Source organism: Nicrophorus vespilloides, unplaced genomic scaffold, assembly GCF_001412225.1.
Source record: "Nicrophorus vespilloides isolate i.1.1-1 unplaced genomic scaffold, Nicve_v1.0, whole genome shotgun sequence".
NCBI lineage: Eukaryota > Metazoa > Arthropoda > Insecta > Coleoptera > Silphidae > Nicrophorus > Nicrophorus vespilloides.
Window position 1 is genome coordinate 1 of NW_017100083.1, and position 15,486 is coordinate 15,486.

The window sequence follows — 15,486 nt, forward strand, 5'->3', positions numbered from 1 at the left end:
AGAAACAGAGGCTACAAAACCATCGGTAGAAACTAAACCAACGGTACAACCAGGACCCGAAGTCACGACGAAAAATTCTAATTCAGCAAACGGTATGATCGTATCTTATTCGCTAGCTGCATTTGTATACTTAATGATAAATTTATACAATCGTACTATTTCCATGTAAATATTATAAATTGATAAATCATGCAATATAATATCATTTAATTAATAACTTAATCATAATTGTATTTATTTTTCTAAATTAAAATAAATGAAAATTTAATGTAATATAAATGTATTTTAGTGGTCGTTCATATCTTTTCCCATTATAATATATATTTAAAATTAATACTTTACTAAAGTTAAACATTTAAAAAGGTTCAAAATTTATATACAAGTCAAATTATAACTGAATAAATTTCGCAAATGTAAATGTATTTCGTTTACTTTAAATATGAATAAATGTGTTACGTGTGCAAAAAACAAATTCATTTCAGAAACAATGATTTAAAAAATGGTCTCAATTAACGCTAAGTTCACCTTGAGAAAAAATTAGTTTTATTGGTTTTCGAAGGTAATTCATTTATTAAGACTGTTCAAAATCATAATAATATCACGTCTTCTTCAGTGGTTTATTCACATAAAATACAAAATTGTCTAAACTTTATTTTGTTCACTAACGTGTATTTATACTTTATACAAACTACTGCGTCTGTGTATGGTAAAAATTTGTCAACTTTGACAAATAATTGTAAAAATTTAAACTAAATTATTACTATTGGACTTTAAATTGTAGTTACATTTTTGCAACTTGGCTCAGGCATGTGTAAAGACTATTATTCTTATAATATTTACTTCATTAAACAAATGTTGAGATAGTTGATTTTTTGTAAATTCAAAGATACAATTAAGTTTATGCAAACATTCTGAGCGTAGATTACTATGACAATTATAAATACATGCTGGTGGATGCAACACAAGTTCGCACTGAAAAGAAAGATGTGATCACTTATAATTTTCATAACTATTACATTGTAAGTACTTCCAATTTGAACAATGCATCATCAACTGTTCCTATATTTGTGTATGATCACCAATTTCTGGTAATTTATTTCTACATTTTGTTATTACAAATAACTTCCAAAATCAACTGAAACTTCAGAATTGAGTCGTTCAACAACACAATTGGATTAGATTTCAAGAGATCAATCAATGGAAACAACGATGTAAACAACACCATTAAAAAGCTTGATTGTGACAATTATTGTTTGTACCTGAAACATCAACAATATTTCAATTCCACCTTACTAAATAATCCATCAACACAAACTAATCCAGAGGTCGGCAACCTTTATGGAACATAGAGCCATATGCGGCTCAGTGGCTTTTGACTGCTGAGAACCTGTATTATATAAATTTCAATTTCATCCAGTTTTATGTCTATAGCATGTAGAATGTTTATTTTCAAAGACGTTTTCTGCAAAAGCTCTCAGATTTTGACCTGTCAATTTTTAGAATTTACACATAATAGTTAAACAACATTTTAGATTAATTATTTTAATTTAACCGTTTTTAGATCCATATTCAAACACAGTATTTAATTATATAAGAACTTGATTCTTTTGCAAACATGTTCAACGCAATCTGAGTGGGGATCACCATATAAATAGCAAATGGTTGTTTTCATATGTAAATCATTAGTGAACATTAAAGCACGAAAGGTGATTCTTAACATTTTATAATTATTATATCGTAACTTAAACAATGCATCTTCGTCTCTTTCTACATTTGAGCATGATCTGTGCTTTGGGTAAGTTTCTTTTTAAACGCGATGATTACATAATGTTTCATCTGTTAATTCTTTACATTCAGCATACACATTACCAACAACAGAATCACCTACTGCGATTGATTTGACAACATCGGAAACCACTGAAACTTCAATGACTACTTTTAAAACCAACGAAGAAACAACGGAATTGGATGTAGCAACACAATTTCCAATACAGAATGTAACAATGAAACTACCAACAACAACAACAACAACAACAACGAAAAAACCAAGTTCAGCAAATAACATTAATCCATCTTGTATACTTGCAGCATTCCTTTACGTAATAATATCTATGTACTGATACCAAAAAAAAAAAACTAATTATTTTAGCATCTAAATTAACTTTTTTGTTAAGCTTCGTTTATACTAACAATACTGTTGTACTTAATAATAATTATAATACTTTTCTTAAGCATTGATAGAATAAATTTTTAAAACTAGTGTGTTCTTTCCTTTATTTTTTTTTTAGCATTTACTCGTTTTGTTTATGCACTTCGAATGGTCACATTTTTATGAAAATTAATGCTTTCCATGCAATTTCATTTAAAACGCTTTGGAATCGTTCCAGTGCGAATCTATGTCAATGTTTTGTCAACAATCTATATCGTGGACATCCGAACGTAGTAAATTCTTGTCGGAACGTAATGCACCCATGCAATACTCTTGCAATTCCATAATGATCATGTTTGTTCATAATATATTGAACTTTTCTTAAGATTTAGGTCGTAGCTTTATTATTACGCCGGATAACAATGATAACAATATAAAATTGTTGCAATGTAAATATGCTTAAATATATCAGTGATACAATCGGGACAAGTGCGCATCAAATAGTAGTTCAAATAGAAGATATGATTGTAGTGATTATATGAAGGCTATTATCATATGCAGCAAATATCTGCGATGAGAGTGGATTGTTTGCTGCTGCGGTGGAAATGTTATATTGTAAGCAAAAAATTATAAAATTTGTAATTCCCCAACTTTAAATTATAATTGGGTACAGTACACCGTTGAAGTTGTTATTGCAAATGTATTTTATTACTAGATGTGCAATATTTGTTTTATTAGATCATTTCTGAAATGAATCCCTTGTTTATCACAATTTTAAACAAACAAAATTAACGTTAAAAGTACGTAAAGTTTTAGATATTTACAGTTTCAATTTTTTTTATTTATATTATTAGGTTTCATTACATTTTCCAAAAGATTATCTTCTATAATTTTTTAAATCTACATATTTGGCGTTGTGGCCATTAAAAACTATTTTGTAATGATTTAGATTACATAAGGCATATATTCTGTATAATAATTATACGTAACTTCTCTATAACACTATCAATCTATCATATGAAAAGGCGTTTTGTATAAAATCGTGTTATATGAGACCCAAAGCCAATATAAAAAAGGGGTTAGGTTCCAAAAACTTAGTAAAAATAAATATTTTTTTTAGTACATTTAAGAAACTTATTTTTTATTAAAAATATTAACATATAATGTATAATACAAAATCCACTTTAATACTCACTTTTTTTTTCATCGCCACTGCTTGTTACAAAGAAAATTATACGGAGAATTACTTATTTCATATTATTTTTGCAATATTTAAATTTAAAAAAAAAAATAATAATATTTATTATATTATATATATTATATTTGATTTAATTATCCAAATTATATGCTTAATCTAATTACTAAAAACATAATTACTAATTTGATGTAGTTATGAAAATTAAAATTTTCTTTATAATGCGTTATAACCTAGGAACTTTCCATTATTTTCCTAAAATTGCGAATGCGTTCGTTTATAATAATCAGCACACAATGCTTGACTTAGATAAAGAAAATCTAACATTATTTTGAAATTATATAAATACATAATTAATGCATTTGGATTTGAATGAAAATGAACTCAAATATTGATAAAAGGGCGACTAATTGCCGAATGGTTAAGTCGCCCTAGCCACGATTCCGTGGGCGCCCGTTCGAATCCTGATCAAGCTAAGCCCTTTGAGAGTCCTCACGGTGCCTGCAACAATAGGGCCATCATTCATCACAGATGGACAGTCAAATGAATGAAGTTAAGCCAAGTCGATGGACAATGACAGTGTAAAGGATAGCAGCAGATTCATAGACAAATAGTGGAATCGCAGAGCATCAATATACTGAAGTTAACCTACAAGACGGTAGCCAACCAATAAATTACAGAAGAATAGAATGGTAAAAACTTCCATTGGGAAATTTACTAAAAAGCAAAATGTCTACCGCCATTAGATTTAAATTTTGTTCGCATATAAGATGGTAAAAAAATGGATATAACAAATGTTGCTTTTTCATTATAATTGGATAATAATAGTTTTCTAGTTACTGTTTAGAAATAAATAATGTAATATGTAATAATTGATTTTGTTTATGAAGTGAATCTGATAAAATTGTTAAAATGCGTATTTTTCAATATAAAGTAAATTAATAAGTTATATATGTCTACAATGAAAATTTAAAAGATTGCATTGAAAAATTGCAATGAAATATAGGAGATTATTTTAAAAGTCACTTTATATGGTTTTGAAAACAAATTATCTACGCTTCAACAAATGAAATATAAACGTTGAATGTTGCCTATATACAAATGCTACAACTACGTCACTATGAATCATCTGTTGTTCTAATTATAAACGCTAAATTAATTAATATTTGAGCATGGAAATAATATATTTTTTGTTAACAATTTATAAAAAAGAACATACAAAATTTGAGTATAAATATTTGAATTTTCACATAATGAAATTATAAAATATTTTTACTTGTCAAGTAAAGTTTCAAGTATATTTACTTGTATTTAATACGTATTTAATTTATACAAGTACAAATAATTTGCATAATAATTGTTACTTAACAAGTTACTTGTTTTTGTAAAAAATGAATTAAAAAGTAAAGAATTCAATGAAACTAAAAAATAAATATACTAGACGTGTGAATTTTTGTTGTTATTGATAAATTTTTAAATAAATTATCTTCTCTTATCGTCTAGACTCGAGACGGAATTTTTTATACACATTTTTTACGTTTTTTTTTTAATATGTTTCATTCATCACGTTCATTGAGAAACCGGTTTTTTATTACTGTTTTCGGTTTTCGAATAATTTTTGATACTGTTCGAAAACTGATGTAATTTACACTATACGGGCGAATAATAGCCGAATGATTAAGTCGACCTACCCACGATTTCGTGGGCGCAGGTTCGAATCCTGATCAAGACAGGCCCTTTGTGAGCCCTCGCGGTGCTTGCAGCAATAGGGCCATCGTTTATCACAGAAGGACAGTGAAATGAATGAGGTTCAGTATGTGGACCTTCAGCCATGTCGATGGACAATGACAGTACTAGTAACTATAATAGATAAAATGAATCCAATATATGCATATCGAAGCTGAATATTTGGGGAATGCAGCAAGTATAGATACATTGCTGTGCTCTTATCCGTATTGCTGTAATACGCGTTCAAAATTGAAAAATTGAAATTAGAACGTTCGAAAAAGCAGTGTTTTCACATTCCATTGATTTACTCGATAACTATAATAGATAGAATGAATCCAATATATGCATATGGAAGCTGAATGTTTGGGGAATCCAGTAAGTATAGATACATTCCTGTGCTCTTATCCATATTGCTGTAATACGCGTTCCTTTTATGAAATGGAGGGGTGTGGGGAGGCGCCAAATGATTACATACTTTTGAGGGAGGCGTAGTAACATCAAGTTTGGAAACCACTGCATTAAAGCATATTTTAATAATAAACAACAATTAAAACTCGTTGGATTCATTATTTACCAAGAATAAGGCTCCACAATAGACAACAGAAGAAGATATCCCACAGTATCCAGAAAACTATCCCTGGGACACGACACATTGATGAACAGATTGTGAATAAAATTATACGACATAAAAGAAATCACTATAAGAATATTGATAAGAAAAAATTGATAAAAACTTATATTTTTAAACTTGTGTAGTAATAATTAATTTATGAAATTGTGAATAAAAATAATAAAAAAAATTAATCAATAATTATATAATACATAAAAGTAATATTTATAGATTTCTTTTTATATTTTAAGCTATTTCTGTAATTTTTTATCTGATTTATTGATTATTTTTGGACAAAATCAACATAACCTAATAGGTTTATTTTTGAACTTTAGCTTTATTAAGTCATAAAATTAATTTGTAATGAAGATTGAAATTTTTAATTAGGTAAAGAAAATAATAATAAATTTAACAATATGCTCGTAAATAATTCGTTTATTAGTTTTTATCGAAAGTTATGAAATTATAGTAAAAATGTTCATAGTAAAACTTTTTATGAATAAAATTTGTCAGAAACTATAGAACAATTGAATTGGGAGGATCCAAACATTGGATTTGTGAAGATTGGAGTAAAATTCAACTTCTTTTAAGTACTAAATGTGGATTATTTCGTAATGATAGTAAAATATGCAAATAGATATGCAACAAAGAATGTAGTTGTTAGTTACAACATTAAATAATGTCTAGGGGTAGAAATATATTAATCTTTGAATATAAAAATCAAATATATCGAATATAAAACCAAAACTATTTAATTGTATTTGTTTTATTTGAAACTTTATACAATAAGTAATACTAAAATATATGCCTTTCCGAACTTTGTTGCTGTTCCAACATGCAACGAGTTTCTCAATAACCAGGAGGAAAGACATAAAACAACTTTATAGACTGTTCTCATTTGCTATGTGCACAGAATCGCCGCCCACGCATACGAAATCCTTGTACGTTGTTCGGAACAGCAATAATATTAAAGGAAGGAACAACAAAATAGGACATCGAGGAGACAGCAAAAAAATATAACCATAAATTGTGTGTTTTCAGATTAAAATCTTTCTCTCTCTCTCTCTCTCTCTAACAAAGAAACAAACAAATAAATTACGAGCTCTATTGATTCCTTCCTTTATCCTTTGCGTCAGATGTAATCATGATAATATTGCAAATAATATTGAAAATTACATTAATAATATTATGGACAAATAGAATTAGTGATTTAGGTATAAATATAGTATGAGAAGTGATGTGAATAATGTTGTTGATGGATTTGGAATTGAGGAATGATTGCATCCTTCCTCGAAGCATTGGCAGCTCTTCTCGTGCTTGAATTCATCATCGTTTTGATAGCACGAATTTGTCCTCAGTTTCCTGTTTAAGGACCATCCGCATTCCCTGTTTATTATGGTGAACATGTTGCTATCAACAACTGAAAGAAGTGAAAGGTTTAAAAATGGAAACGTTTATCAAAGTTGTATAGATTCTCACTTGTCTGGACGGTTTTCCTGCAGAAGAAGTCCTTTCCTTCGCATTCCTTCAAATACACGCTCTGTGTGTCGTTACTTAATAAGTTATCACAGCCTTCGTCACGAGATGAACACTGGAAACACTTTATGGCGCTTCCTGGAATTAAATAAAAAAAAATCAGTAAAGAAATGTTTGATATTAATTATAAAAAAAATAAAATTATTAAAATAAATATTAAGAAATTTGTTAATTTTTTTAAATAATTATAAAGATAATTGGAACGATGAAATTAATATGCATGCAATTGCGCTTTTTTTTTCTGCATCTAAATCGAATTTCTTAGCCTTGTCGTAACGTTTGCTTAGAAAGTAATCCTGCTTTAATCTCTGATTGAAGTGAGTTTTGTAAGCGGTTGGGCCCGGTTCAAACTGGATTTCCATTTATTAATCTGTCCATATTTCTCGTTTCCTTTGCAGTTGAAATATTCTTATGTATATGAGGAACAACAACATCCATACGTTTTATGGAAAAATTACGTAATACCCGTTTATTTATGATTTAAATAAGCGTTTTATTTTTAACCTGTTCTTATTACTCTCACATCATGTGATTGAATCCAATTATTTCTTATTGATTTATTTTATTAACTAAGAAAATATTTTTTTTGTAAAAAAAATCTTATGATTTCACTTTATTTTATTTATTTTTACATGAACAGGTTTGGTAATTATTTGTATTATGTGATACAATACACTTATTTTGTTTTGTTTTGTTTTTACTTTATTTTATTGTTTTCTAAACAATTATGTTCATTAATATTTATCATTGTGATAAAAAAACAATTGTAACAAAATTTATATGAATTTTAGTTCAAAATAATAAAATTAGTTCAAATTGACAATAGTGATAAACAATAGGAATATTAGTTCAAATAATATATAAGGTGACAATTGTGCAATAAAAAAATAAATTTCATTTTGAAATAACGAATTAATTCAATTTAACAATAAAATAAAAAATATATTTTTTGAAAAAAATGATGAAAAAATTATCGAAATTGTCTTCATTTAAATCCAAATACATATATTGTTTGTATATAATTATTAAAACATTTTCAATGATATTTTTTTATAAATAATTGAAATAATGGGAGATATTTCGGTTTTCACAAATAGATAGGTTTATATATGCTTTTAGAGAATTCTGTCAATGTTATGATTGTATCCTTCTGTCATTTGAAAAATATCACTTCCTTTAAAAGCCAACTGTGCAGATCTTAGTTTAGTGTCAATTTTCCACAAATTTTGATTTTTTATTTTTATTTGTGAGCCAAAGAGATATGTGAAGTATATGATGTTGATAGTTTAACAGAATGCAAGTATTTCGATATAATTATTGATGGATTTTCATGGATATTTCATGAAAATAATGTGCATTGTTTTTTTATTATTAAGAAATTTTTCATTATTTTTTAGATAAAATAAGTCAACATACTTTGCATAGATCGATGTTATAACATAATTCTCGCTTATCTAATGTTTGCTCAATGTCTGATATTAACATTATTTAGTGCTGCTAATGCACTTGACTTCTTTTCTGAAACTGTATTAATACAGTGGAAACAGCAAAAAATGTCTCGCTAAACGAGCCACGTTTCGCATAACGAGTGACGATGAGAAGAGAAGTCCCGGATTGCGCGCTTGTTACATCATTTTTAAATTTGTGCACACATATTATGTGTATTTCTTAATATGTTTCACTATACGAGTAAAAATCCGGAATATCTGTATTACCAAATATCCAAACAAATCCAACATATTTTCCATATATTTTAACAAAAGGTTTTCATACCATAAATTTTGAATAAAAAAAATGATTTTTTATTCAATATTTTACTTCTTTAATTAAACATTAATTTTCCAGAGAATTTAAACAAATAAAATTTATAACAGTTTCCAGAATCAACAATGTTTTTCGTACTTTAATTCTTTTGTTTAAACATGAACATTTCCAAAAAAAACTACACATTTGTTATGAAAATACTATAGAGAATTAAATTTGAAAATAATATTTATTTACAGTAACCGTCAGAAAAATTCCTCACCTTATCAGAAATTCTTACTTATCGTCTTTTTAACCTATAAATGCATACGTTTTGATTATTATGTCTAGTGTTATTAATAGCACAAAATGTAAATGTTCTAATAAATTCTTGAAAATTTTCAATTAGGAATTGGAGCACGTTCTAAGAATTTACTAGAATATGAATTAAGTGAATTACATGCATATTTCTATTGTGTAATTCGTATAAATTCATAAAATTGTAATGCATTTTTTTTTCCATTTTGAGGCTTTAGATGTTGTTATCATATAAAGTATTATTATCAGACGACCATAGAGTTTATAATAAAACCGAGGAATTAGATATTTATTTATTTTTTAATGTAAATAATTGTTATCTCGAATGACAAAGGTCAATTGCTTTTTGATTTCCTATATGTTAATCTTATATATTCATTTATTTATTTGGTATATATTATATAAATTATTTATCGTATTAAAATTGTAAATTACGGTGGCAATCGCAATCCCGACAACCGAAATACCGTCAATCAAATTTCCGACGTTCGAAATCCCGACGTTTAAAATCCCGACTGTATCGAAATCCCGACAACCGAAATATCGTTTATCATCCCATAATCCCGACTATATTAAAATCCCGACAACTATAATTCCGACTGCATTAAAATCCCGACTGTATCGAAAATGTCTTCAATAACATTTTTATATTATTCCATAATGTTAAGGTTTATTATGAATAATTCATCAAAATCAAATAAATTAATAACATTTTTTTGTTATTAATAATAAAAATGTAGCACAAGGTGACTATGATCTGAAATAATTAAAAAATGTCATAGTAGAAATTATGGTTGTCGAGATTCTGATACAGTCGAAATTATGGTTGTCGAGATTTTGATATAGTCGGGATTTCGAATGTCGGGATTTCGAACGTCGGGATTTCGGTTGTCGGGCTTGCGATGTAGACCCGTAAATGATAACTCTTTTTCTCATTATGTTTTCTATAAAAATAAACTAAAAATTTCCCTTTTTAATTTTAATAGTTAGAGCATAAAGTTAGTATTTCATTGACCTAGATTCCAAAATGCATACAATTTGGAAAATTCTTTGATAAAGAAAAACTATAACTATTAAATAGGGATTTTCACACACAAAAATTTATTTTCCAAGGAAAATAGTTCACATGTTACTACTTTCTTCAGAGATTTTTCGTTTTCAAACAGTTTTCCATTCGATTAATAAAAATAGAAATTCTATTTGTTATACTTCTTTAATTTTTATACTTATACTAATTTTCTCATAATTTCTCTAATTGTATATTAAGTTAGTAAATGTAATGTAACCAAAATATTATTACGAGATTGTAGAAATGTCATTGACCCAAAAAAAAATTTTTCGATAGTAAAAAAAAGAAGAAAATTACTACAGATGCAGAAAAATAAATCAGTGAAAGCTGTAACATTTCTGTAATTTATCGTTGAAACAACAACTTTGTCTGCGGTATAATGTTTGTATATACTTTTTTTTCTATCATTTTCATGCCAAAACGGAGAAAAAATGCGGAAAATTCGGCGTAGCGGAAAAAATCCCTCTTGATATACGTTCCAACCCGGAAAACGAACTGCAAATTAATACGTTCGTGTTGAATATTACAGGAATTTCATCAATATTAATCAAAAGAAAATTGGATTATTTCGTAGAATCCTGACTGCCAAAAAAAAATATTAATCACAACTGTGTGAAGGATTTTTTCGCTAAATCCAATGAATTATTTCAGTGCTAGATAGATTTTGGGGATGTTATGTTTGTTAACCTACATATCGTTGTGTTAGGATCAAGGACCTTTGGCAATTGGAAAAATCTTGATGTGTTGATCCTCAAACATCTTTAAAGGATTTCTCACTTCCATTTTTATACAACAAAAAGTATTTTATTAATTTATTTCGAAGAATTTTTTATATATTTTTATATTTATATCATTGTTTCTCTATATAATATATTTAGTAATATTATTTTTAATCACGACTTGTGCAAAGTGTAGTCACCCATCCGCTGCTTAACTTTTTAAGTAAATCATTATCTCATCATTACCATTGAAAATGATTCTTCCACATCCATTGCTTAACTATTGTAAAGAAATAATTAATAAATAAAAATTGTGTTATTTGTTTAAATTTTATAAATATACGATCTTAAAAGATTTTCTAATCATATATTCTATATTTTTTTATATTTACACTTTTGTTTATATAATATAAAAAATACTTTATTAAAATAATGTATTTCTTTTTAGAATAAAAAGCAATGGAATATACTTATTAGATTTAATATAAAAAAGAACAAATTGCTAAGGTAAAGCAATTCTTTACTTAATTAACAACTTGTCAAATGGTTCTCACCCATCCGTTGCTAAACTTTTGTAAACAAATTATTAATAAATTTTTGTCAATGTATTTTGATGTAAATATGTTAAGAAAATGTTTAAATCTGGAATTTTATTATTGCTCTTATCATTTTTTATATACATTAGTTACTGAAATGTAAATAAATATGTTTTTTTTTTAAATTTATATAACATTATGTAAAACGTGATTACCAGTATAAAATAAATTGTTTTCGTTGTAATTATGCAATACTTGGAAACTATTTATCCAATTCGTTGCTTAACTATTGTAAACAAATAACTGAATACGTTCTAATGATGTAAATTCGGTTAATTGTACTTGTTAAAATCTGATTTTTTCTATTTATTTCATTCATTTTTAAAATATGTAACATTATTTAAAACCTGATTACCGGTATAAACTATAAAGTTTTCGTTATAATTAATAAATACTAGGAAAATAATTAACCCATTCGTTGCTTAACTATTGTAAACAAATGATTAATCACATAATAATGATGTAAATACAGATAATTAAGAAGGAATTGTACGTGTTTTAAAATCTTGTTTTTATTTATTTTATTTGTTCTGGAGATTCTCGATGACAAGGATGACTCATCAAAGCGAAAGTCGACGTAAACATACACATAATTTTTGTTCTTGAGACGCATCTTGTGATTCATTCAAATGACGTCGTTTAGATCACGATGGAAACTATTACAAAACTGCAACCGGTTTGCTTAAATATATTCATTCAGATTTCATAATGAGACGAGTTCGAAAATCGAAAACGAATTTAAGAAAAAAAAAACTGGTTCTTCATGTATCATTTTTCGAACGCATGGATAGGGCTTAGATAACACTACAGAAATTGAATTTACTAGCATAGTACGGGTAACCAGATCCGCGAAAATCCCGGACTGTTCATAACCGGACTAATCGAGGAACTAAATATATTCAAAATCAAACCACAAAAAGGATATTTTGCATTTATTTCGTTTCAATTGATTTGTTTTTCATTTAATTAGAAAACGTTTTACAATATATTTATTATTTGATAATAATATGCAGCAATACCTTGCATAGTGCGCATAATCAGTTCCGCCAAAATCCCGGACTGTTCGAAACCAGACTAATCGAGAAATTAAATATATTCAAAAATAAACCGCAAAAAAGGATACTCGACTTTTGTAATTATAAACACTTTGCATTCATTTCGTTTCAATTGATTTTGTTTTCATTTAGTTAGAAAACGTTTTACAATATATTTATTATTTTATAACAATGTCAAATGATTAATCACTTAATAATGATGTAAATACAGTTAATTAAGAAGGAAATTTACGTGTTTAAAATCTGGATTTTTTCTATTTATTTCATATATTATGTAACATTATTTAAAACCTGATTTCCGGTATAAACTATAAACTAATTAACCCATACATTGCTTAACTATTGTAAAAAAATGATTAATCACTTAATAATGATGTAAATACAATTAACTAAGAAGGAAATGTACGTGTTTAAAATCTGTTTTTTTTTTATTTATTTCATTTATTTTTAAAAATATGTAACATTATTTAAAACCTGATTTCCGATATAAACTTTAAAGTTTTTGTTATAATTAATGAATACTAGGAAACTAATTAACCCATTCGTTGCTTAACTATTGTAAACATATGATTAATCACTTAATAATGATGTGAATACAGTTAATTAAGAAGGAAATGTACGTTTTTAAAATCTGGATTTTTTCTATTTAATTAAGTTATTTTTAAATTATGTAACATTATTTAAAACCTGATTACCGGTATAATCTATAAAGTTTTCGTTATAATTAATAAATACTACTAAACTAATTAACCCATTCTTTGCTTAACTATTGTAAACAAATGATTAATCACTTAATAATGATGTAAATACAATTAATTAAGAAGGAATTGTACGTTTTTAAAATCTGGATTTTTTTCTACTGACTAACCCATTCTATTAACTATTGTAAACAAATGATTAATCACTTAGAAATGATGCAAATATGGTTAATCCAAAAGGAAATGTGATTGTTTTAAAATATTGTTTTTATTTATTTTATTTGTTCTGGAGATGCTCGATGTCAAGGTTAACTCGATCCACGGTAAATAAAACTTATCAAATCGGAACTCGACGTAAACATACACATATTTTTTGTTCTTCAAACGCGTCTTGTGATTAATTTAAATGAAGATCATTTAGATCGCGATGTACACTGTTACAAAACTGTAACCGGTTTGCTTAAATAGATTCATTCAGATTTTCATAATGAGATGAGTTCAAAAATCGAAAACGAATTTAAGAAAAAAAACTGGTTTTTCATGTATAGTTTTCGAACGCATTGATAGGGCTTAGATAACACTACTGAAATTGAATTTGAGGTGAATGAACTGAAAAGATTCACGTGAAGGGATTGACTTACCGGTGGAGAAGCACAGGGCTAAGATGAAGATGAGAACCTTGGAGAACACCATTGCACGAAATGAACTTCTTGCCTCGATGCGATGTTGACAGCAACAATTGCTTCGACCTTCGTCGCCCTTATCTATGCTCGGCATAATTCAAATTCAAACAAATTCGTTTAATAGCTGTGTTTTTTTCTGTTTGTATGTATGTTTTTTGTAACAAATAATACTTCTTGGTAACTCACCAGTAAACACTGCAGGAAAGTTGCACACGAACTGAGCTGAGGAGTTGCTGCGCTCAAATGAATTTTTAATCCGTTTATATTCTGGCTTTAACCTGTAGAATCCAGAATGCTTCTTCGTGTTGTTTTTTTTTTCTTCTCCTGTCGTTCGCGCTTGTTGTTTTCACGTATCACTTCGGAAAATTTTTATAACTTCATCGAGTTCGTTGGCGAACTGGCGGACGTGATCGTTACGCAACGGTCCGGTTCAATACTGCTAGTGCATTTCTTCGCGGTGGACGCTGAGGTCGGATTGTTTGTTTGTTAGGATATGATTGCTTTATCTCTCTCACTAATATTTCGTCTCCCAATATTTGGGTCAAAATGAGCCGAAGCCGTTGCTGCTTTGGCCTTTTATATAACATTTCGATTCACATCCTTGGACAGTGCAGCGATAAAGCATCCAACTTTAACGCGCTTATCACTTGTTTATTATTAACGATGCTTCCACACACACAGATTGCTCAATAACAATTATATTACTATGTTTTGTCAAAAAAAAAAATGTAAACACGCTTTAATTAGAAAACGTCTTATACTTACAATATATCTTTATTATATAACATTAGGTAGCATAGTATGGGTAACCAGTTTCGCCAAAATCCCGAACTGTTCAAAACCGGACTAATCGAGGAACTAAATATATTCAAAATCAAACTGCAAAAAGGATATTTTGCATTTATTTTGTTTCAATTGATTTGTTTTTCATTAAATTAGAAAACGTTTTACAAAATATTTATTATTTGATAACAATATGCAGCAATACCTCACATAGTGCGGGTAATCAGTTTCGCCAAAAGCCCGGACTGTTCAAAACCGGACTAATCGCGAAACTGAATATATTAAAAAATAAACAACAAAAAAGGATACTTTACTTTTGTAATTGTAAACACTTTGCATTCGTTTCGTTTCAATTGATTTTGTTTTCATTTAGTTAGAAAACGTTTTACAATATATTTATTATTTTATAACAATGTGCAGCAATACCTCACATAGTGCGGGTAATCATTTTCGCCAAAAATCCGGACTGTTCGAAACCGGACTAATCGAGAAACTAAATATATTCAAAAATAAACAGCAAAAAAAGATACTTTACTTTTGTAATTGTAAACACTTTGCATTCATTTTGTTTCAATTGATTTTGCTTTCATTTAATTAGAAAACG

At 27.7% G+C, this 15,486-nt stretch overlaps 2 protein-coding genes across 2 annotated transcripts; one reads left to right on the forward strand and one right to left on the reverse strand.

Moving 5' to 3' along the window:
* The first annotated feature begins 1,738 nt into the window (after positions 1 to 1,738).
* Positions 1,739 to 2,148, forward strand: LOC108567035. The gene is made up of 2 exons (XM_017927223.1): positions 1,739 to 1,795; positions 1,858 to 2,148. The coding sequence occupies exons 1-2, from the start codon at positions 1,750 to 1,752 to the stop codon at positions 2,118 to 2,120; spliced, it is 309 nt and encodes a 102-aa protein (XP_017782712.1). The 5' UTR covers positions 1,739 to 1,749; the 3' UTR covers positions 2,121 to 2,148.
* A 4,278-nt stretch (positions 2,149 to 6,426) lies between these two features.
* On the reverse strand, positions 6,427 to 14,661 carry LOC108567003. The gene is made up of 4 exons (XM_017927177.1): positions 14,286 to 14,661; positions 14,058 to 14,180; positions 7,162 to 7,296; positions 6,427 to 7,102 (listed from the first exon to the last, which is right to left on the reverse strand). The coding sequence occupies exons 2-4, from the start codon at positions 14,107 to 14,109 to the stop codon at positions 6,885 to 6,887; spliced, it is 405 nt and encodes a 134-aa protein (XP_017782666.1). The 5' UTR covers positions 14,110 to 14,180; positions 14,286 to 14,661; the 3' UTR covers positions 6,427 to 6,884.
* Positions 14,662 to 15,486: the final 825 nt, after the last annotated feature.